At 45.1% G+C, this 24,121-nt stretch overlaps 1 protein-coding gene across 3 annotated transcripts; it reads left to right on the top strand.

The window, feature by feature from the left end:
- Positions 1 to 12,393: 12,393 nt before the first annotated feature.
- Positions 12,394 to 24,072, top strand: LOC143369645 (C2 domain-containing protein 5). 3 transcript variants are annotated; one of them, XM_076813841.1, is made up of 16 exons: positions 12,394 to 12,641; positions 12,747 to 13,064; positions 13,217 to 13,614; positions 14,373 to 14,513; positions 14,588 to 14,804; positions 14,912 to 15,031; positions 16,074 to 18,727; positions 20,421 to 20,573; positions 20,689 to 20,857; positions 20,916 to 21,705; positions 21,776 to 22,093; positions 22,162 to 22,360; positions 22,424 to 22,593; positions 22,662 to 22,787; positions 22,844 to 23,008; positions 23,084 to 24,072. In XM_076813841.1, the coding sequence occupies exons 3-16, from the start codon at positions 13,245 to 13,247 to the stop codon at positions 23,168 to 23,170; spliced, it is 5,679 nt and encodes a 1,892-aa protein (XP_076669956.1). In that variant the 5' UTR covers positions 12,394 to 12,641; positions 12,747 to 13,064; positions 13,217 to 13,244; the 3' UTR covers positions 23,171 to 24,072. The 3 variants fall into 3 exon arrangements, with proteins under 3 accessions (XP_076669956.1, XP_076669957.1, XP_076669958.1); XM_076813842.1 differs by having other exon boundaries at positions 22,862 to 23,008; XM_076813843.1 differs by lacking the exons at positions 12,394 to 12,641; positions 12,747 to 13,064; positions 13,217 to 13,614; positions 14,373 to 14,513; positions 14,588 to 14,804 and adding an exon at positions 15,711 to 15,814.
- Positions 24,073 to 24,121: the final 49 nt, after the last annotated feature.

Consider the following 24,121-nt stretch of genomic DNA (forward strand, 5'->3'; position numbering starts at 1 on the left):
ACTGCAGAAAAGTTGGTCAGCATGGTGTATCCTTTAAACCTCGATAGGTCTGAAGAATGAAATGATATTCTTTTAAAATAAAGTTGTCATTATGGCTGACGGGCCTTTCTTAATTTCAATAAAATAAGCCATTTATGGCACTTTATAGTTAAATGATTTTTTCATGCAAAACTTTGCTCTACAATTCTGCATAAAAAATTAATTAAACAAAATATCAAGAACATGGCTCGTCAGCCCATAATGGCAACATTAATTCACAAAAATATCATTTTATTCTTCAGATTCATCGCTGTTTAAAAGAGATATCATGCTAACCATACTTTCTGGAGTAGCCTAAGAACCTCAAAAATCATAAATAATTTAATACAAAAATTATTGCAAATAAATTCCTTCGTGCACTTTACAGATTAAACAATCATGTGTAATAAGTATTTTGTTTTAATAAAACCTCTCTAAAAAAATCCTAAAATCGGTATGTAACCCCTTAAGCTTGAAGATACTAGAAATTTGAATTTACAACATGACGTAAGATTGCGTTATAATTGATTACTCGTTTGAAGTATTACGTGTACATCGATGTTAAAATCAGAGTGGAACCTGGATGTGGAAGAATGACCCAGGCTTGTGACCCCAGGGTTCCATTAATCCAAGAATACATTGTGCAGAATTCTGTGCAGATTTTCATGAGATTTGGCATTGAAAATTCATAGGGAGGTATCTGGAATCTGCGTTACACGTCTCAAGCGCGATATTACGACGTTCTGCGCGTTATTCGCGTGACAGGGGAAAAAGATTAAAGTGGAGACGCGACGTTTTTTCTTTTGTGCCGGGGCGCGTAATGCGCAGGGACGCGCTTTAAAATTCAAATTCCCGCTAGACGGTCGAAGAGGAAAAAATGTCGCGCATTGCAAATGTAACTGAATCAGTGGTAACGAGCGGTTGTAATTTTGCGAAACTCCATATTTTGCTGTGCGGTCTAAGTGACGGGCCGACAAAAAAAAAGAGAGAGGGCTTAAATCCATTGCATTTAGAATTTAATTAAGAACGACAGAATTGAACCGATTGCTGGCGGTTGAAAATGTTTCAGAGGAGGGAAGTACGTGGTAAATAATTGAACGGGTTACACAAAGACCATCTGTCCACTAAATTATCGACAGATTTTAGACGCGTCAAGGAGAATGTCCTTTGTCGAATGCTGGAACGGGGGAAGGCAGCGGGAGGGTAATTAACAACAAGGAGGAAATTAGTATCCCAGGGAGCCAATAATGAACGTTAGCTTTAATTGAATCCTTCCTCGGAAGTTCATAGAAGGCGTTAAACAAACTATCGTCATGCTGGCCACGTGGGAGAGCGCATTCCCTGGTAGATCCCTATAAATCCTTTTCTCTCCTCGCGCGGCCCGCCCTCCGTCTTCCCAGCCCTCTTCCAGCGAGGTTTTTCACTGTAGCCTTTCAAGCAACGTCTGCTGGGTTCCGGTCTGGAATTTCCGGCTTAGCTTAAGAGCTAATAGCACAGCCAGCAGTGCTACACCTCTCCCTGCAACCGATACAGCTGATCTGTCTTGGCCCTATACCCTCCCGATCCCTTGACGGATAATCGTTCACAGGGCGCGATTAATTCCCACCCTCCATCCCCAAGGTTCCCTCGGCGATATGCCTAGAAAGACATAGGCGCTATAATTGCGTGTCGCGGAGAAATCTTGCTCAATTCGTTCCTCTGCAAAGAGCCGTCCAAGGCTCCACGCTGATATAATCATGGGACTTAATTATTCGAAGCCTCTATTTCGAATCTCTAACTCTCCATAGGTGCTTCAAACAGGGGATCTCGTTTCCCTCGTCGATGTAAAATAGAAAACCGAAAGTGGGAGGTCAGGGTGTCAGAGACAAGTGACGTTTATCTTCCTTGCGTCAAGCGCGTTGAAACACCCTGTGTACCTTACAGGTCACACGCAATCGTTCGTTGCGGTGGACTGTGCGTCCCCGGAGCCGCGGTCATCGAGAGAACGGAGGCAATCGTGCTCAAAGACGGGGATAAGGGAAAGCCAGACCGTAGGTGGATGGAGGCCAAGGTTCGGCTGAATATTCCGTTGCGGCGGGCGATCAATAAATAGACGCGATTCCTAGGAAGCTATCCTGCGGAAGCTCCCTTCTGCCCGTTCCCTCCCCTATCCATTACCGTCGCTTTCCTATTCAAAGCGTCGTCCACGAATCTCCCGTCGATGACGAGCGGAATGCGCACATGCCAGCTGTGCACCTGTCACCCGCCAGCGCCGATGGCATTCTGACGTCCGTGACGACGGTGCGGGGCTAGTGGCGAGCAACGGAGGGCCGTGTGAACGCCTCCGAGATCAACAGTTACTTCGGACGTGGATAACGCGGACCGGATAGTATTTTGCTACGTTAAAGGAAGAAAGAATTGGGAGTTTATAAGGGAAGTAAGAAGGCAAGGTTAATTATTACTGAGGATTTTAAGTAATTCCGTCTGAAATGGGTCAGCCCTAATGTCATAAGTGATTTGGACTGTAAAGTGCTAACGAGCAAGCAACAACTTTCCTTTGACATGTTTTTTTATGTAATCTTTTAAGTAATTATTTAAATGCTCAAGGACCCAGAGGCTCCTTTTTCACTTGTCTGAGCGGGCTCAAACTTTATACAGATTTTTTTTTAATGATTCTAACTATTCTAGGGTGTGCCGCGAAGAAATTAAAAAAATCAAGAATATGAACCACCTCGCACACTTTTGGTACACTAACTAAATAGTAGTGGCCACAAAAAAGAGGCTTCGTACAGAACACATACACACACGCGTGCACGCACCTCATATTCATACACATGTACGGATAAGGGTACGTGAGGCAGTAATTCTTGACAGCCTTATTTTAGTGCGTTCAAAGTGATCTGACTCTGACACATGATCAACTGCAAGTTTGAGCCCACTAGCACTTTTATTCAGAGGATTAAATACTTACACACACGCACACATGATCCATGCATACATACATATTTAGAAGTGAATTTATTAGGAATTCTTGACAGCCTATTGCACTGGGTTCAAAGTGCCCTAGCACAAAAACTTGACGACTTAGAGGTTTAGCACACAGAAATTCTTGTTCGGGAGCCAATTTCACTGAAACCTTTTATAAGACAGTCATTTAACACTCATCGAGGTCTTTGAGCGTCGTTAAGGTGTTTACGAAGCTGTTGACTGTTTTATAGACTTTCTCGGGTATTTATGCTTTATTCCATCAAGAGCATTCAGAACGATGGAACTTGAAGAGGCTGTTTCGTACAATTCAATGAAATATTGTTACGTTGATTTTGAAACCGTGATGATGAAGCAGAATTGCAATCTCGATAGCATTAACTACTGATTGTAACGTTAATGCCAGCTCCGGTAATTCTCTTTGATTAATTACGACGATATTAACAATACTATTGTGCCGTTTGATGCTATTATTCCGCATAAATTTCTAAAATACCGCTGCCAAACGCAGCGCCACGGAATTTGCGCAGGTAAACCATCAACTACAGTAAAAATCTCCACGGAACATTAAATGTCTTGACCAACTATTCGACCTGTTTTATTAAACAAAACGATCCTCGTTACAAGGCTATTCCCCTGCGCCCAAGCAGCTTGCCACCACAATTTCGTTTCGAGCAATTCATCCCCACATTTCGTTAAACCAACCCCATCGCACACCTCCCTGTTAAGCTACTCAAGCCGCGCTGCCCTCAGCGAAAAAACACAAACGAACCCTCCGCACCCCCGCGAACACACTGCTAACACGTCCCTTCGCTTCTGTACAGATTGCATTTGCAAACGGGCTCGATCGTCCTCGGGAGCCTACGATTGATCGCATTCTTCTCCCGCTCGTTGCTAGCGTCCCTGACAGCATCGCCGTCTCTCTCGGGCGCATTGCGCAACGTCACCTGACAAACCACCCCCGTCTCCGTGAACCTGTTCTCCGTGAATGGCCTGACCGGTTGCCTCGTCACAAAGTGATCCAGAGGATTAAGATGCTCGACCTCCAATCTCCTCGGTGCCGCGCCGTTCGCTGCCGGCTCGCTGTCCTTCGCGAAGTCAAAGAGACCGGCCACGCTCAGGCCGACCTGTGTCTTCGAGTCGGGCAGGTTCAGCTGCATAGAGTTCAGCACCACCTCCCCGGGCGGGTACCTGGCGCCGTAGTAATCGCGCAGGCACTCCTCGAACGCTTTGTGCCTGTACGAGCTGTACGTCCGCGGGATGTCCACCGCGGGCGGCACATCGCCGGCGTTCACAAAGCTGGACGAGTGCCTGGCCTCTGGCAGCTGGGGCTCCGTCTGTTCGCCACCTAGCGTGATCGATAGCGCGCGTGGCACCGCAGGTAACGACAAAGTGGCCCTCGGATTGCCCGGCGACAGTTTGGAGTCGACCGCGGCCGGCTCCTTGGGGTAGAACTGCAGCAATCGCGGGTCAGAGACTTCGCCGGCTTCGTCCAGGCCGTTGCTCGCGTAGTAGTGGAAGATGGAGCATACTTTCTTTGGGTTCGCCTGGGCAGAGAGGATTTTCGGGGGGTTAGTAGGTTTTCCGCTGGTCGTTCCTGGCGAGTGCTGATGGATTACTGGGAGTGATTGGGGGATTAGGTAAGTTAGAGGCTTTAGTGTCCGGCTAGGTGGCTAGTACTGCGGGAGCCTGTTGTATGATTGAGATGTATCGCTTGCGCTGCCACTTAGGGGATACGAGGGATTACTTTGATTAGTTTTATGGCGGGCAGGTGCACGTTGCTCGAATGTATGAATGATCATTAGTTGGGGACGAAGGTAGATGCGCTGTATGCTCACGCGGACCATTCTTTTTATTGCTTTTCATCGACAAAGAAGTTTCTGCTTATAGGGGAGAGTTGCCTATATTGGACCGGCTCCTAGATTGGACCAACTGTGTATCACGATAAACAAATGTATTTGCAGTGTTTCTTTTGGTTACACCGATTTAAGGGGTTATGCCTAGTCAGGAGGCCGAAAAGAGGCGAATATTTGTGATTTTTTTTTGAAGAAGCTTAAGCGTATATTTTTACAAAACTTTTTGCGCTTAAAAGAGCAACATTTAAAGAACATTTGGTAATTTTTTCGGAGAATAAACAGACTATACTAATGCTGGACTGCACTACTTGCACCGTAAAATACTTGTTTCTTCCTATTTCTATTTTTTTGTTCAATGTCCCGGACATTTTTTTTTAGATTGTAGATTTACTTTCATTGGTTCTTAGGAGCGGTCCAAATTAGGAGACCGGTTGCCTAGAATAGACCGAAGTCATTAGTCTACTTAGTTTTTTACGATATTATTTTTATGACATATTTTTTAACATAATAAATACATGATAAAATCTACATACGATGCTTATCTTTTTCCCGTTTCTATTTGCTCTCCGCAATGTTTTATGCTTGTACAGGAGAGAAGAATAAAAAAGCGGTCCAAAATAGGCAAGTCTCCAGAATAAGTTTAATAGATTCACCTGTGACACATGGGTTGTTTTCCTGGTTCATCAGAGAATCATTCTCGTTGACGTTAAGGAATTTAAAAAGACCTGAGTTAATGTCAGGTATAAATACGAAGCGGTCACAGCTGGGTGCCTCCTATAACCAAACATGTGGACGCGTCGCGAATAACCTCCGAGGAGATCCAATCACCGAGCTCGGGAGCTACTGGAAGCCCGTGGAAATAATAAACACGAGGCGCCGTGTTACGTACAATTAGCATCTGCAGCTGGATGACGAGGGGGAGCATCAGGATTAAAGTGAATATTAGGGCGCAGATGCTCTCCATGATGAAAGTGACAAATCTTCTCCCTCTTATGAAAAGGCTGAGATTTTCCCCCGTTTGTCGGGCCGGTGTGTCTTCATCGCTTTTCCGCTCCCGGCGCCGATGTGACACATTTTATACTTTTATTTATAAACCCCACCAAACGTCGGCCGCCATCGGACACCCCGGGCTTTTCATCGATTTTTTTTTTTTGCGACACGATGCCGCGGCAGGACGTAGAAATCTGTCATTTGTTTATGGAAATTCGTTGCGCGCGAAACACGAGTAACGAAACGAAATTTCGTCATTTTTTTGCGCCGCGCGCGTATGCACGCTGACATCTGTCGAACGTTGCTATTCTGTTATACCTTTATGAGTGGGGAAAATACTGAAATCTCGATTAATAAAAGCTACAGCCCGACAGGCCGCGAAAGCTTCGAAATTAATAGCGAACTGACTTGCCGCGATATCACCACGAAATTTTCGCCAGTTCCGTGACGCTCGGGGGGGGATGGAAAATTGAAAAAGCAGGGGTCCCTATTTGCACTTTGCGCGCGTCGTGTTATTTGCCGCGCTTTAATATTAAAAATCGCCCTGATTGCGTAATTCCGTGCGTTACGAAAGTGAAACACCCCCCAGTGCTTTCTGCTATTCCACCGCCAAAAGCCTCCACCCCGAAGTCCACTATCGGACATAATCCGCGGAATATCATGCACCTATTAAATATCATATAATTCCCAAAGAATGCTCCCAGGTACCCCAAGCGGGGCACCTCGGAGCACGAATATCATTCTCGCCTGCCTTCTCGTTTCACGAATGCGGAGAGGAGAAGACTTTCATTGGTGTCTCGCCTTGCGCCAACCTACACGTGTCACCGTGAGGAGGGAGCAGGAACGGGGAGCGCGTCAATCAGCGCTGATGCACAGGGGGTAACAATACCGGCGGAAGGATCCCGCGGCCACCGTCTACCTGCCCCCGTAATAGGATGCAATTTAGAAACGGTCGAAACGGGCAATACCACGTGCTTCGGAGCGTAAATCATGCCGCGGCAGGCCGTGGGAGCTGTGCGAGGAGAATGGAGGGCAGGAGTGCATATCTTAATTACAATATTCCCACGGGCTGAACACAGAACTCTTGCTCCGCCGACCATCCCTGCCCCTCCCGCCCCTCTTTAGTCCTTCCAGCCAGCCTGTAGGAATTTAATTAATTTGCCAGCGGCGAGCCGGCTCGCTCCTTGTCGCCACTCTGAAATATTGTATCCTTCCCGGCCCTTTAAAACCCAACCGCTAACCCCTCGAGCACCTCGTATCGCCTTCGCCCTCTTCACTCGGGATCTGTTGCCTCGTGTCCTTGCAACGCCGGTTGCGCACACCGCGGGGCAGCTTGATTGTTCTGGCCGTATCATTGAATTCCATTCGGGGCATCGACACGCGAGAGCTAGCCTGGCACGAGCTGCACCGTCGTGCCCTTTGGCGGCTCCGTGGCGTCATTCTGGATGGTGCCTCTTCTGACATTCACTTGGTGTGTTTGTTGGTATAATCAGCTTAGTAATGACGTATTCTTTGAACCACTAAATTGGATTATTGTAGGAATAGCTTTCGTAATTCCTATATGTTCGGGAGACACGGAAAACAAGGCCTCCGGCGATGGGGACTCACAAGGGGACCTTCGGGTTTGCCAATTTCAGAAAAGCGCATGCCCCTACGATGCACGCGTGTTTGGGTGAAATTCAAAGACAATTTTCTCGAAAACGAAGCCTTTACCGCAATTTCGTCACTCTTGATCTTCGTCTTATTTTTGCCGGTTAAATCACCTCTAGAGTATTGACTATAGGAACACCCTGTAGATAAGGGAACCCAGAATTTTTCGAAATCGATTTTCTCGAATTTGGCTGAAAAGCGCGTCTTACTGCTTTGGGAAATTAATGTCAGAGTGAAGACCTTCACGTGCACTATGTATCAAATTTTTCTGAAATTACCAAACCTGAAGGTCCCCTCGTCAAACCCACGATCTTCAGGTCCTCGGCGCTACTGATCAGCCGCCTTACCAATGTCGCCAAAGACGACGCTCCGAGGTCTCCGGGCTCCGTCTTACGGGGGTTCCTGATCCCACATTATGTGTGGGGAAGAATAATGCAATGCATGGCAAAAGTAATCGCGAGGGTTGGGATTATTCCTTTCTCCGTTTTCCCTTCATTTGCCGCGAATGATTGGTTAATTTCTACGCGGAGAGATTGTCCCGGTGTAATTGTCTATTTACTTAGCCGCGCGATAACGAGAAATTTAATTCGAGGGCCATGCAAAGCAGCCGCGAGTACAGGGGCGTAATTCCGCGAATTACCAACATATTGCGTGCGAATGGGGCATAACCCTCGTCTGTGTCCGTTGCCAGCGCACGGGTGCTTTTTCTTTATTCAATCTAAACGTCTTACTGTGTTATCCAGATAATCGCCGTCCCTCCATACTCCGGCATCTGGAAAGCCGGCTCCTGGCAAATGCGGGCGATACCGGGGAACGTGGAAAAAACACTTGTACGAATGTCTTGGTTAGTGGAGGCTTTGCATCTCCTTTGTATGAAAGTCAGGGAACCCGTAACCGTATCCCCTATATAACCTAGTTGCTTATGCTGAAGTTCGAGTACACGGGATCATTGCAACTGTTTAATGAAAAAAGCAGTTAGTTGTAAACTCATAAGTTTCTATCGCTTCTCCTTCAGGTTCGCAGCATTTCCAACGACTTCGATCTTCCGAGATACCAAAGGCCAATGAACATTGCAATGGTAAGAAAGAATCCACCTTGCCCACGGTTACGGTGTAAGATAGAGAGGCGGACCGACTACGCTATCCCCACCACAAAACTGCTGTGATCTTAAAGAATAAGTTACTTGTCCCTCCCACAGAGGGTATTAGTGTAACGTGTGAACAATATCACGTTTACTTCCTTATGTTTCTTTTACACCGTGCCATAACCACGTGCTTAATACCAAGTGGGGCTTAAAATTTGTAACAACTTCATGCACCTCCAATAAAAAGTTTTATAAAATAAAATATTTTAACTTTTAAAATTAATTAAACTGAGAAAATGAGAGTTGGTTAACGACCAAACAAACATTTATCGGTATGTAAAATGCTTATTCTATGAGGATAAATTATACTTAGGATAATATTATAATAAACACACATCAAGACTTTGTTTCAATTATAGAAATATTTATTTGTTGTACAGTTTAGCTGTTTCCTTTTTTTCTTTGCTCCTAGAATGCTCTCTATTTTTTATTCGAGCTACTTGTCGCATCCTTAAGGTTAAATAATAATGTATGCAGTAAGCAACAGTGTATTCCTTATGCTTCATACATAGGAAATAAAATTTCTCTGAATTTTCATTTATTAGGTCATTTACCACCAATTCGTATGCGTTTGTACAATTTAAATTATTTTGAAACGAGATTTCACCGCGACCTTGCCATAACGCGTTTCAGTCTTCTGTAGTGATTCCTCCGACTCCGCCACCAGAGGGCCGCTCAACCGTTTCACTTTCTCGCAAGTTCTCCCTCAACTACCGATTTCTATATACCTGTACACGTTTCGTCCTATCTCTTAACATCCCAGCGTCTACTGTTATACTGCGTTCCACTTAAGAGTAGACTCATTCCGCGCAGGGATATACTGTTGATTGGTAGGAAACCGGCAGAGAAAGTGCTACGACCAATCGCGTTCGTCAGATCTGTCTGAGCTGCGTAAATCGGTTGTAAATCGGTAGGGGCGTAGGCCTACTTCTTAGGTGGAACACTGTATAGGGAAACCTTACCGATGACTCCACTAGTAGGCCCGGGACGAAACGCAACTTCCTTTTCCTTCCTTCGATCCTACCTATCACTGATTCTCAACCCGTCACACTTCTATTATACTTAATACAAGTACCTAGTACATATACTAACGCGAACGACGGCTTCATGACGAGGGTTCCATGTTCTATTACAGAACATTGTTATTAAACAAGAAAGCTGTTTCAGACCCTAGATTCCAGGACCTCGTCCTATTTCGTTTGGGGAGCAAGCAGGTTAGCATTGGTCGAGTAATTGCAGTATGATCTTTAACTGAGAGATCTGACGCGATATATGGCCTCGGGCAATGTATGTACCTACCACCGAGACTTGAGGAATTACTCTAATCTTCTATTCTACGCTGCCAATTGTATAAGAACCTCGTACTTCATTCTTCTCTGACAGCTTTCCTATAAACTCTCCATCCTGTATCCGCGTTTAATCACAATCCCGCAATTCCCTCCTCATTTGTGGGAGAATCTGCCAAGGTGTAGGGAGATAACTTCAACGGTCGAGCATCCATCACCGTCGCGTCAATTTCAGATTGCCGGGAAAGAAAGAACTTTCCGGTCTTCCAGAGAACAAGATGGCCTGGCGCGCTGGCGCGCGCCCGCGCGAGCACACACAATCCCGAAAAACTAGCCACTTAGTTGGTCGGAAAAAACCGAGGTCCTGAAAGGGCTCAACTCGGTAAAGCGAAGAAAGGGGGAGGATGGGTCGCGGGCGAAGGAGGGTGCGAACACCGACGAAAAGACGGATGAAGAAAAAACGACGATGAAGCGGGAACGGTCGGCCATCCGCCTCATCTGCCGCTGAAAAGGTGAGAATCTTGATTTGAGTGAGCGCTTTAGATCGGGGCCCGCCCGGAAAACCCGTAAAAAAGCTCGCCAGAACGCCAGGAAATCCTTCGGCCGAGCCATTAACGGCGATTTCTCCCTAAGCCATCGAATCCCTCTTCTTCCGACGGTGTCTTCCAGTGTCAACCCCATTCCAGCTCGTCAAGGCGCCTCGAACGGCGCGATGGCAATGAAAAAATGAACAGGACGAACGGGCCACATCGTTGGGGATGGGCGAGCACTCCGTCGAAGAGCAAAGGAGGCGGGGGAAGGGCAAAATTGCACGGAGAAATCCGAATGACTCGTAAAAAGATAGGTGCACTCGAAGCGCGGCAGACAGGGGATGATGTTTAAATTTCAAGTATGTACTACGTCGCGTCGTCGAACGCCTTGCAAGCTTTGCAATGCCCTGCGAGACGCTTGTCTCTGGGTGTCTCAAAGGTAATAGGACCCGAAGGTGTGCCTGGGAAATATAGAAACCTGCTCCGATCGCGTGCTTTTTGAGGCTGTGTAATTTTAAGCAGCAACTTGGAGGAATTTATTCCGTGTGCAGTTAGCGCGCATAATTATGTAATTATTTTGTCAGCGATAAATTTTATATATAGGTGTGTTTTGTGATCCTCTATTATGGACTAATAGATAATAGTCCGGGGGTTGTATTAAGTATAAAGAAATTATGTGTAAGTGATAGAAACCAGCTAAACCAGGACTGAAAGCCAAAGGGCTTCTTCTACATTGTTTCTATTCTTATAATGTAAAAATATTGGCTGATGCAGTGTTATTTCCGTGAAAAATTTATGGCAACTACCCTGACCCAATATCGTAGCTTTATTAAATTATAGTTACGATGTGCATTATAGGTTGAGGAATAAAACGATATCACGAACCCTTTGAATTTCTTTGAAATATTGTTGTTGTTTATTGAAAGAAAGAAAAAAACAAAAGGCCCTAATTTCTTTGAGATTCTGTGAATTAGGAAGAAGTGCCACGTGGCACCCTCGGTTGGCATGTGTCTCTAACCACAAACGAGATACAGAATATAGGTACTTACCATCGAATGAAAGCGCTCGTAGCACCACAGACAAGGTATAGAATAGACCTCTCATCCTATTGTCTTCAGTGTCTCCGGTCTAAAGTATCGGTGTTCTGAAACAACCACTGGTTTCCGAGCGCCCTCTCCGTTTTTCGAGCGGTAGGAGCGGGAAACATAATGTGTTTCTATGTAGCATTGACACAGGCACAGACGAGGTATAGAATCGATGAGATTGATGCGCGAATTGAGAAATCACGAGATAATATGCACTATGCCATGCACACACTTCACTGAACCGATGAATTTCTCAGGGCTAGACAAAATTTTATTTCACAATGCGGGTTTCTATGCACCACAAGACACTCGTGCATCACGCAACTTTCTGCGAGACTTTTAAAATTAGATTTTACTGTAATTTTCAGTGTTGGCGGTAAACTAATATTAGGAGCAAACGGAATCCAATTATTATTACTTCACTGGAATGATTAAACAGTACATTAGAAACTTGTGGGAATATCAGTAACAGCGTGAATCTTTAATAGTTTTCGGCGCACGATACGTGAATGGGTTCGCAAGGGTACGCAAAGTGCTAATAAACAATGTCATCTTGCAATTTATAGCTTGCACGGGCTTTGAAGAAATCCGCGTGAGTCGTTGACAAACCGAGCCAAAGCATAGCGTAACAAAAGCCTGCCCTCTTATGTCAAACTTTCTCTCTAAATAAGTCACACGTATGCAAGTACGCAACACCTTTCAGCATTTCAACACATTTCAGAGTAGTTGCTGAGTCGGACGCTGTTCATGAGCAGATGCCACTACGTTCAGACCTGAAATTATGAGTCGGCAATACAGTTTGGGTAGCGACACCAACATCCATAAGGTGTGATAAGTCTATCCTATACCTCGTCTATGGTCTCGTCTGCGATGTATCTCGCTCGGTGGGTAACAAAGTTCGCGAATTTTCGAAAGAAAGCACAATATTCGCGACGTTCTCGTAACCTTAAAATAGAAGTATGCGATATACGAGCGTCGAAATCGCTGGATGCCCTGCGTTTAGCGCAACAAAACTTCGGCATTCTCCGAAGAGCAATAATCTGGGCGCTCTCCAATTCCAATTATAATGCTGCCGCACGGAATATTCGGATTTCGAACGTTATTGGTAAAACAGTAGGGTAAGCTCAAGGATATTAGCGTATCCGATACATATAGCAATCGATAAAATTAGTAGTAACGTCGTGACGAGAAATTTACATTACGTTTTAATCGCTTCATTGCAGATAGGGGTCTTTGGAGCTCGTTTTACTCTGTGATATAAAAATCCCGTGGAATAAATCCGCCAGTTCCTGTAGAACATTTCTGCGAGGACGAAGGAACGGGCGACACGTTTTAACGATGTGATTGTAAACAAACGTCAGCTCGGCGCTTCGCGATGAAATTCCCATCGCGATTTACGTTGAAATGATTGATACATTGCACTTTAACAGATAGCTGCTCAATTATACCTTTTCTGTATTAGTATCGTAAGTAGCGAGCCGCTAATCAAATGAATTCGACGGGATAGCCCGCGTTGCCGTTGACCAAATGTTTTGACGCAGGTGAGTATCGCAACATATTTCTGACATCGACGAGCGCGACTTCTTCCATACTTTTCAATGTAACCTTCGTTAGCAATGCTACGAGAACGAGCGACTGTCTTCCCATCGGATCTAGGGTATTCCCGCGTCAGTTTTCATGCATTTGCTTACAGAGCTTCATCGAAACGATCATCGGCCAGAATGCCGGGGAAAATAAAGGTAAAGGTGCTGGCGGGACGTAACTTGCCAGTGATGGATCGCTCTGGCGATACAACGGATGCGTACGTGGAACTAAAATTTGGCAATGTGACGTTTAAAACGGACGTGTGCAGGAAATCACTGAATCCTCAGTGGAACTCGGAATGGTATAGATTCGAAGTCGACGACTCCGAGCTGCAGGACGAACCATTACAGATTAGGTTGATGGACCATGACACGTACTCTGCTAACGATGCGATAGGCAAGGTGTACATAAATTTAAATCCCTTACTGTTACCTGGAGTTCCTCCTACTGTTAAAAATATTTGGACATTGGAAGCAGCCATGAATACAAACGCTGGTTCCCAGGGTGGTATGTATCTACTGTTTAACCTTTCGGTGGGCACGCTCTTCAGACTCGCAGGAGTGGGCGCGTTGCGGCTTTTACACCGCAATCGGAGTACTCGTTGTTTTACCTCTAAATTTAGACAATTTTAGGTCTCACGGAAGAAAATCGAAATTGCATTAGTTGCTTAATAATATTTTATTCAATGAACATAGAATATTAATGGCGATGAAGATTATGTGACTGCGCTTCTTGCACACAATTCTAGAACATTTCTGACACGTTGTTTTTGTTCTGTTACTTTTATGACTGCCACAAACATAACAAATCCAAGTAATGAAAAGCAATCAGACGAATACCTGAAAACCTTATATCTTTGAGGGGTGGTTTCACCCCTAAATATAAAAACGGGCCGCTATAGAAAAACACGTATATCTAAGTTTTCGGTCCTATAAAACACATCCAAAAATCAAAGCAATCAGAGGCGGACACCTGGGAAACTCTTTGTGAGTACACGGGCGCTCGCCGGCAGGATATGCGGTATACTTTCGTTTTCATTCAATTAGAGACACTTTCAAACTGAATTTAAACCTGACAAGTACGTAGCATGATGCAAAAATGTCCGCTGGAAGAATCCTTAACTGGGCATGGATCTAGTTTGAACACTACGTATGGTACAATACGAAATGTAAAATTTGCGGCTAACTGCCGCGGGCGCGCCCACCGAAGAGTTAAAATAGTTGATGTTCGAACAGTCTTAATAATCTATCGATGCGTTACTCCAGGTTCAGTTTTGACTGGGTGGATACCGGTATACGATACGATGCACGGTATTCGTGGTGAAGTGAACATTATAGTTAAAGTAGAATTGTTCTCCGACTTTAACAAGTTCAGACAATCTTCGTGTGGAGTACAATTTTTTTATTGTAAATATTTGAAATATTCATCAGAAGCTGAGAGACAGCTTTCACGAGTAACGTACCGGTCGATATAATTCCAGCGCCAAATATACCTCATGGATATCATACTCAGAGTATACACGGTTTCGTGGAAGAGCTCGTCGTTAGCGACGATCCAGAGTACAAATGGATCGACAAGATAAGAACACCCAGAGCCTCGAACGAAGCGCGGCAAACATTGTTTTTTAAACTCAGCGGAGAGGTTCAGAGGAAAATTGGACTGAAAGCTCTAGATCTTGGCGGAAATGCTGTTATCGGGTATGTTCACACTGTGACGTAGAATGTTAATTACACCGGTTACACTGGAAATCATTTTTGAGATAATATTACACGGGAAGTTTTCCAAGCTGTTCCCTCATCCGCAGGTATTTACAAAATTTCGATTTGGAAGGCGAATCTGGCATTGTGGCTCGCGGTATAGGCACCGCTGTTACTCTCGTCAAATTGCAGGACACCCTGAATTTTCCATCTGACAATATCGAAGAGTAAGTACGCGCAACGGTTTTAGCTGTAACACGTTTGATTTAATCCTTCGTGACTACGTTGTGGACGAGCTGTGTTTTAACACCCTAACATCCATTTAAGTGCTTCTTGACGTAGCGCAGTCAGTAGTGGCGAAAACATACTCGAGTGTTCTGTGTTGTGAGTTGTAATGCTGATTATTGATACTTCTTGATATTTCTCGTAGAGGTATGCAATTCTTTACATTGCTTTCTATTAACAAGATGCATGCGACGAAGAGTACCAGTTTTAATCAACAGCGAACATTGAGACTTCCTGAGAATTGTTCAGATGCGTATGTCTATTAACTAGAACGAACTTCATAAAAGCTTGCAGTATGCGATGCAATAGAAACTGTTTACTGTTCAACTCATACGTTCGATTAATTTTGCTGCGCTTCGTAACATTCGTTTCTACACGCTTCATCAACGGCACTATATTTAGGCGCTTTAGATCTCGTTTCAACTTCTACGTACAAGGTGTCCTAAAACATGTTACTGTTACATGTAATACGTTGCATTATTTCCGTATCTTGCCTACGTATCATTTACTGCCGATCTTTACGAGGGAATCTAGTCTCTAACAGTCGTCGCAGAATTACACTCAACAAAAGTGTACGTAATACGTCACAGTAATGTTCTAATCAGCGTATCATTTTTCTAGGACACCCGGTATATAGAGGCTAGGTCGAGGTCTGATGCGCGTGCATAGAAACCAGGACGAAGTGTGTAGAAAATGGGGCACTACGATGTACTGGAAGTAACTAGGTACTTTGATCACTAAGATATTCAGAGATTAATGACCGATGGCTATTAGCCGCAAGGCTTTCTATTCTTTACGCGCTAGGCTTCTCTCGAGGCAGTATGTCGAACCGTCGAGAATCCTGTATTTCCAGATACTTCAGTAAAGTTCTCTCATTTAAGTTTTAGAAGACTCGTAGAAGAATTACATTTCGTAGTTCTCTTACTCCGACACATGAACTAATAGGTGTTTTTCTTTTTTACCCACCCGCATGTATTCATATAGGGCATTCTATTCACAACACAAAGCACAAAAGGAACGTACAGGACTCGATGAGAATATGCCGTTATATCCTGCTACTCCCACATCCATCTCCGATCCTTTCGCCTTCAATACGCGAGTCCCGTATCGCACGAAGCCGTTCAGAGGACCTAAGCGGGGTGTCAGAGCAGCCGAGTGCCCCTGCGAAGAAGTAGAAGGCGTGCCGACTAGTCTAAGGCCGTTAAAATTCAGCGGCTTAAAGAAATCGGCAGTTTCTAATCAAAGCATATCCGAGTCAGTAATCCAAGACGAGCGGGTAAGAATGATGCTGGCCCTTGAGGATGAACGAGGCGAGGGGAATAAAAAGATATTAGACGTTCATATAAAAGGGTGGAAGAAGCTGTTCAACTCCAGCGACACTGAGAGCAAGCTCCACAGCTCGCGCTCCAGTATGTCGGCTAGATCTTCCATCGCGAGTATAAAGAATCCGCAGAAAGTGAAGATATTGAAACGGAAGAAAGAGAAGGAAGGTATAACTGCTCTTCTAATCAAATCTATACACGCCCTACCTCTGGAGAATGTTAAGGAAGATCACGAGACACCGGCGGCGCATACTCCAACGGACACGACAGAAGATTTTGATAATTCAGAGCATCAGCGCGGTACCGAGAATCGTAGCTGTGTGGAGAAAGAGCACGAGAACGATTACGAAGACGAAGTTTATAGCGCGAAGAAGCAACACGAATCCTCGTTTGAGGAAAACACGCCTAGTTCCGATGGCCTCTCGAATGGATCGTCGATCGATAGCGCTAACTATGATATTCTGCGGGACTCGAAGCTTTCCGTTGACGGTGAGTTGAAAGTAAACGGTAAATTCATTAAGACACTTACGAGGGCTAATACTTTCCCTCCACTGAGAAGGAGGCCTTCGAAAATCAGATTGCAGAGGGTAGACAGCGACACGCTTCCCCTTCACGAGGACAGCTCATCGTTACCTATTAAATGTTTATCCTTGAACCTAATATCGTCCGATTTAGACCTCATTGCAATGCCACGATTTGATTCCGCGAAGAATTCAGACTCTGCAGTGGACGAAACGAAGAGGGAAGAAGAAAGTGTAGAACCGATGACTGCAAATGTTGCTTCCGAGGAGGCTGTAATTGAAACAGAGTCTGCTAAAAATATTGACGGTGAATTGCAGAAGCAACGGAGCAGAGAGAATTCGGAAGACTTCAGCCTCGCTCTAGCGACAAGTACGCCGGTAGAAGATCGTCCTCCTTTCTTCGCGGAAGTTCAAGTACAGGACTCTGCAGTGACCAGCAGAGGAAACGAAGCAACTGTCAATGATTACCACGAACCCGAAGCTCCGTCTGAGAATCTCGACACAGTCCCAGTTGTCGATTACTACGATCAACACACCTCAGCTGATACCGATAACATGAACGATGATTTATCTTGTGCCGATGAGTCTGAAATATCTGCTTCCGCGTACTCTCTACTGCAGAACGCAAGTGACACGGAGAGCAAAGACAAGAGAGAAACATTCAGACAGGTGCACAAGGGATTCCCTTCTCTGATCGAGGAGACGGACAATCATCCTCTTCAAGATTCTTTCAAAGAGACAGAATGCCTGGAGAAACTGGAAGACCCGACCGCCTTGAAATTTACTGCGTCGACCCAATCGCTCCCATCGTTGCAGCAGTTTCAATTCGCTACGGTAGGGACGTCGAACGTAGATGAAAATGTGGACCATAAGCTACCGGCAGAGTCTATGTCGAAGACTTCGTCCAGCATCGAGAGCTTGATACAATCGTCGTGCAATGATTTAGACGAGGTGCTGCATAATAACAGACGACGTCGTATGTTGGATTTGATTCGGATAATTGACACGAAGATGATGGAGCATTCGGAGAGATACGACGACGACGGTAACGGCCGAGTGAGAAGGAAGAAACGGGACAGAGTGTACAAGAACTTCAATCCCAGGAATTTGCGCAGAAACTTGCATAATAGATGTCTAAGGAGGCACCTCCACGGCCACGTGCATCAGGAAGTTCTGCACGCGTCACCGATGTCAACGGACTTCCCTCTACACGAATCCATGCCAGTGCCACTTACACCAGACTCCTCTTCCTACAATTCCTCTCTCGAGAGCATAATTATTAGCGACGCGTTAATTCAGTCGCGGCTACGCAAAACCGCAGAGTCGATGCGCTCGAAGCGAAGCTTCCTCACCAAAGGATCCCCGGTCGATCCGCTACCTCGTGAAACTCTTGCCAAGGAATTAACCGTAGATACTCAAAGCAGCGATTCGATTAGGAACAACAGTAGCATTATAGAAATGAAGGAACTAAAGCCCAATGATACTAACCCTTCGATACCACCGGTAGATCATGCGGTACATGAGACTCGTAGCATTTGTAATATAAGTGAAGTATCAGATCACGATGAATTTCCTGATATTACTAACACTGCTAATATGACTTACAACTCGTGTGTGTCCCGTCCTTCTCCCAATCACAGGCAACAGGACGAGGCATCTTTGAGTCCATCTTATCCACTTCCGGCCGTTCCTTCTATGGTGTCAAAAGTATGTCAGTTGCCGCCGACTAAGGCCCAACCGGCTGCATCGTTGCATCGGAGGTCCAGCGATTCTGATTTGAGCATCACCCCCAAAGGTAAGTAGCTGCAAAGCACTCACAGCGATTGTTACCGGAACAGTGGATGTCGTCTTACAAGGGGAGGACCGGGTCTGGTGGACATCGATTTTGCTGAGCCTTAGCACAATGGATCTACGTCGAAAATGAGTAAATAGGTGCCCTAGCGTTTAAGCCTATAGACCTTAGTAATAGAGATATTTACGTGTAAATTATTAAACATTTCAGGGTGGTCGTGGGGTTTGAATGGGTAAAATTCCCACACTACCCTGGCGCGCCCGGGGGATTCCTCCCTGGAGGCGTCGGGGTGCCTTTTGAAGATTTCCCCACGTTAAAAAAAATAATTAATAAAAAAGAATGTTATAAAGAAAATTTATTGGATAAGGGATAGGGGGTAGGTGTAGGAGATAGATTCCTCTCTGCATGCGTCAGGGTGCCTTTTGAAGATTTCCTAATGTTACAAAAATGTTATAAAAAAATTTATTGGATAAGGGTTAGGGGGTAGATTTCCCCACGTTAAAAAAAATGTATAAAAAAATAATTTATAAAAAAAAATTATAAATCTTCCAGGGGGTAATCCCCCGGGGGCGCTAGGGTAATGTGGAATTATTACTCACTAAAAACCCCCAGCCACCTTGAAATGTTTAATCTTAATAATCTTACCATTTACTAAAATATATAATGTAATATCAAGAAAATTTTATCCTACAAATCAATTTTTATTCTGAAGATTCGTGTCACTTTTTATTTTATTAACATAATCAGGAGGTAAACACATTGAATATCCTTACAAAGAATTAAGTCAAATTTTCACAACATTATATTTCTCTTACTTTATTATCAATCCTAATTTAAATAATTATTGAGATTCACTAATTTACAAAATTTAAGTTAATGAGTCTGATTAGACATATATTTTGAAAATATAGAATAGAAATAATATTTTCTATTAACTTGAAATAAACATCTGAATAAACAACTTAATACCAAACACAAAAAATAAATAAATTAACACACAAGAAAGAAACTTCTTTCAACATATATATATATATATTAATTCATCATACCGTATACGTGGTATAACTCCACGAATTCAAATAATAAAAATAATATGAAATATTCAAACTAATATAAATCTTAGTCTAAGTAAACTAAATCCTATAAATATTAATGAAATCAAAACATGTAAATATCTCTACTATTAAGGCCAATAAGCTTAAACGCTCCGACATCTATTTACTTATTTTCAACATAGGTTATATTGTGCCAAGGCTCATCAAAATCCATGTATACCAGACCCTGTCCTCCTCATGTTAGTGTTCAGACGTTCACTTTCTATCTCGTTCCCTAAATTTTAATCTCCTCTTGCGATTGAAGACAAATCGCACGATAGACGCACCTTATTCATAAATGCATTGCCCTTCAGGTAGTTCATTGCGGGCTGAGATACAAATTACAGGATGCCTCATAAAGTGAGTCCTATCCAGCAAAGAAGACATTCCCGAACCAAATGCAATATAATTCATGACGATTCCACGTGGTCATAGGTAATCATTTTTCTCTCCATTTAAACATAGTTTCTGTACGTAAATGCTGAAGTGTCAGAGATACTGCATTCTTGGCGAAGGAATCACTTTATGAGACATTCTTTGTTTCTAATGTTACGGGAATGTTTATCGTATCAAATAAGAACGTAGAATAATGTATGCTGTAGGTAATTCTTTCGGAGCGAACGACAGGTCGCTGACTGGATTGCTGAAGACATCCACCGCTGCTATAAGGACCATGAATCAGGATGCATTCGAGATGCTAGAGTATCCATTCATCACCATGCAAGTATATCCGCCAGGATTTATTCTACACATCGGTAAGCACTATAATCCTCGACCATTCGGCCGAATGCTTCTCAACACTGCGCTCTCTTCTAAACGTTACCCGCTTCTGTTGCATAGTTTAATCATAAAGTGTGTATATTGAGACAGGTGGTCTCGTAAGTTCAAGATCGGTCAAGTTGCTTGAGCGAATCAGTAACTTAGAAGAGCCGGAGAGTCGTGACGGATGGTGGAAAGAAGTCAGGATGGAGGTTCGGTCGCACGCCAGGGCACTAGCGTGTAACGTAGTGATTGGTTACAGAGAGGAAACCAGTATATGGTAAGGATCTCCTAGAGAGCATACTTTCCCCCTGATCTTACCATTCATTTCTCCGCAGCGATGATGTCTGCGTGTTGAACGCGTATGGCACAGCGGCAGTAATCAACTTCCACAACTCGACTCAGGATCCGGACAGCGTCTTCATCGGCACAGGGCAGTCAGGGTCTGTCACAAACCCCGCAGACATAGAGCGCGAGAAAGCTCAGCAGAAGCCGGTGCCGGTGAAAGCGGAGAAGGGCGAGACCGATATCCCTGTGCCGATCTCCGTTCAGACTGGCAAAGTGAGGCACACGTCGGAAAGCAAAGACCACGAAGTGCAATTCCAAAGCAAGTGCAGCCTCTGCCACTTGCCGTACAACGAGGCGAGCGTTCCGTTCCGCGTGAACGTCGCCAAATGCTCGATATGCAGGCGCGCCAGGGTGCCGGACGTAATGTTCACTACCGTTGAGTTGCCGGAGATCTTGACCACCACTGGCCGCGGCTGCATCATACAAGCTACAGCCTGTAAAACTAAGAAGGACCTGAGGGGCGAGCTGAACGCCAAGGAGATATCGGACTGCCTGCCGTTCCTAGAATACGAGCTGCACAGTCTGCTGCTGAACAAACTGAAAGTGAAGGGGATGAACGCGGTGTTCGGGTTGAAGCTACAGGTCTCCGTTGGGGAGCGACTGATCATAGGGATGGCTGTGGGCACGGCTGTCTTTCTGGCCGCGCTACCTGCCCCCTCTATCCCTCAAATCGCTTCCGGCAATTCTTGGCACAAGGAGGAGCAGCTAGCAGAGATTCAGAAGACCTTGGTCGCGACTGTCATTAAGAACAGAGAGTTCTATCGGCTTAAGCCTGTCGTGGTAGGTGCACCCTTAGTTGTAACTGTTCTGGAGGCTTGCAAGGTGTCGATGAACGATCTGTTTGCCGCAGGATGTCGAGAACGGACGCGTCACGACTTCCGACACCGACGAATCGGACGAAGATCTGCGCGATTTAGATTTCAGCGTCGGCACTAGGGATACTTGTATATTAGAAGTGGACGACATCGAGGACATGGATAGAATATCGTTGCTGATGGACGATAGACCGCCGGACGACTTCCACGTGGTGAACACTCAATCGATCCCAGGTCTCGATGATCTGGAGATCGTGAGGAACCTGCAGATGTTCACTCAGATCTCGAGGACCAAGATTCCCGCGGGGCAGATCGCGTCTATGCCCTCGAAATACTTTGCCAAGTTGCTTCAGGTACTGTTCGCCAGGGAAAGCAGGGTTCGTTCGAGGGCCAAGTTAACGGAGTGGTTACTTTCTTCTAGTCTGTGTACTTCAAGCTAAGGAGGATGATCCCCTGCGCACTTTGCGACATGCAGTTTAAGCTGGCGCTCCCCGAACCGGACGAGATACAGTTCACAGTGATCGGCATGGCTCTTGGACTAGGGGACCCAGTGAAAGTGAACAAGCCTAAAAAGAAACTGATGTGCCATTCCAGCAGCAAGGATCAGGTGAAGAAACCAGGTAAATAATTCAAGCACGCTGATCTCCGTTGTGCTTGGAATAATCACTACAATCCTCTTTCAGACGACAGCGACATGATATTTAACCTTGACGTGGACCACGCCGAGGTTTCCTCCGACAACGCGTCCGCCAGTATTACCCTCAACTCTGCTCTAATTAACACACCGGGATTGAAATCTAGAACTCGGTCGCCGATGCGCTCCAAGCTCCACCCGATGCATAAACACAAACATGTAAATCTCCAGTACGCAAAGAAACATTTTACAGAACGGGCGACTAAGATCAATTGCATTCTTCACAGATGCCTTTAAAGGGAAGATACGGCGTGGACATAACACCTCTGTCTTACCTGCCGGGCGGTCGCATCGAGAGGTACCTGGGGAATCTGAATTTCTTCTTTATCCGCGAGAGCACGTCTATCAGAGAGGTTCGCATAATGTCCTATATTCAATGCACAGTTAAAACCAGCTAATGCATTAACAGAGCTTTTCTCCGTTGCAGAACGGTGGCCTGAGTGGATTCACGCACAGCTTCGTGATGGAAGTTCTGGCGATCGTTCGTGCGCACATCTCGGCGCTGGGAGGCAACGCGATGGTGGCATTTTTCATGACCAAATGCGTGCTGTTTCACAGCCCTCATAAGAATCAAGTGGGTGTAACGATTACTCGTCAAGTACCGATTGCAACGAGGTGTCTCTTGATTTTAAGAATTGACAAATTTCAGGGCCAGTGTCTGATAAACGTCGGCGGAGACGTGGTGTCGGTCTCGTACTTCGCGGACGAGAAGCACTGCGCGAGCTCAAATTGCTGACCCCAACCTCCTCACTCCGCACCCCCATAGCTGCAACTGCACTCCGAGGCTCAGCGCCGCAAGTTCGACTTCTCGGCGAGCGTAGTCAGTCGTTTCGGACGGACCATGACTCATTACCCTGTGATAGGATAGGGCTTGTAAATAATCGAGTTTCTAGCATAAGTGATTCGTGGGAATCCAGTGGACGGTACATAAGCTTAAGTTTGTAACGTTTAGCGGCCCGGCTTCGCGTAGCAAACACCAATCAGGTCCACACGACGCACATACCCGGCTCTAACAGTTTTAGACAGCCGAGGAGTCCTGAGGCAGCATCGGCGACGGCGATCAGGTGCTTTCAGAGTTGTACAGAAAGTTTGCACACTGTTTTCCTATCCAACGAAGTAGGCGTTCTAATCGGAGCTCAATCTTTTCCTTTAAGTGCAACGTTAGGATAGGTGGTCTATTAGGGAATCGCCGCGGGACGTCTCAATAAAGGATTCATTTGCCGGAGGTTGCAATAATCTAATTTTCCAAAGACGCCGGGGAATAATCGACTGAATCCTTTGGCAATTCTTTAGACACTAGGGCATCGAAGGGAAGAGATACTTTACCTTTCTCCCGCTGCAATCGTTGAACGCGCTTTTGAAAATTCAACTCCGCGCGATGTACGAGCTGTGCTGCGGGATCATCGGGCGGAGTACGGCTCACGAGATATTTTGTACATTGGATTGTTACGCATGCATGTTTAACATTTTGCACTCGGTTGTTGTTTGTTGTTACGACTTAGGTCATTACGCAAGAATTAAAGCCCACGCCGTGTGATGTGCATTGTAAAACGATGGTTGCGTTTTATTTTTACACAGTCATTAATTACTCTTTCATTGTTACAATACGATCGAATAAAATTTGTCTCCAAAGCAAAACGCTCGGCTGCTTTCGTGCTCCGAGCGAAGCCTCCCGGTACGATCCAAC

This window comes from Andrena cerasifolii, chromosome 6 (assembly GCF_050908995.1).
Source record: "Andrena cerasifolii isolate SP2316 chromosome 6, iyAndCera1_principal, whole genome shotgun sequence".
Classification (NCBI taxonomy): Eukaryota; Metazoa; Arthropoda; class Insecta; order Hymenoptera; family Andrenidae; genus Andrena; species Andrena cerasifolii.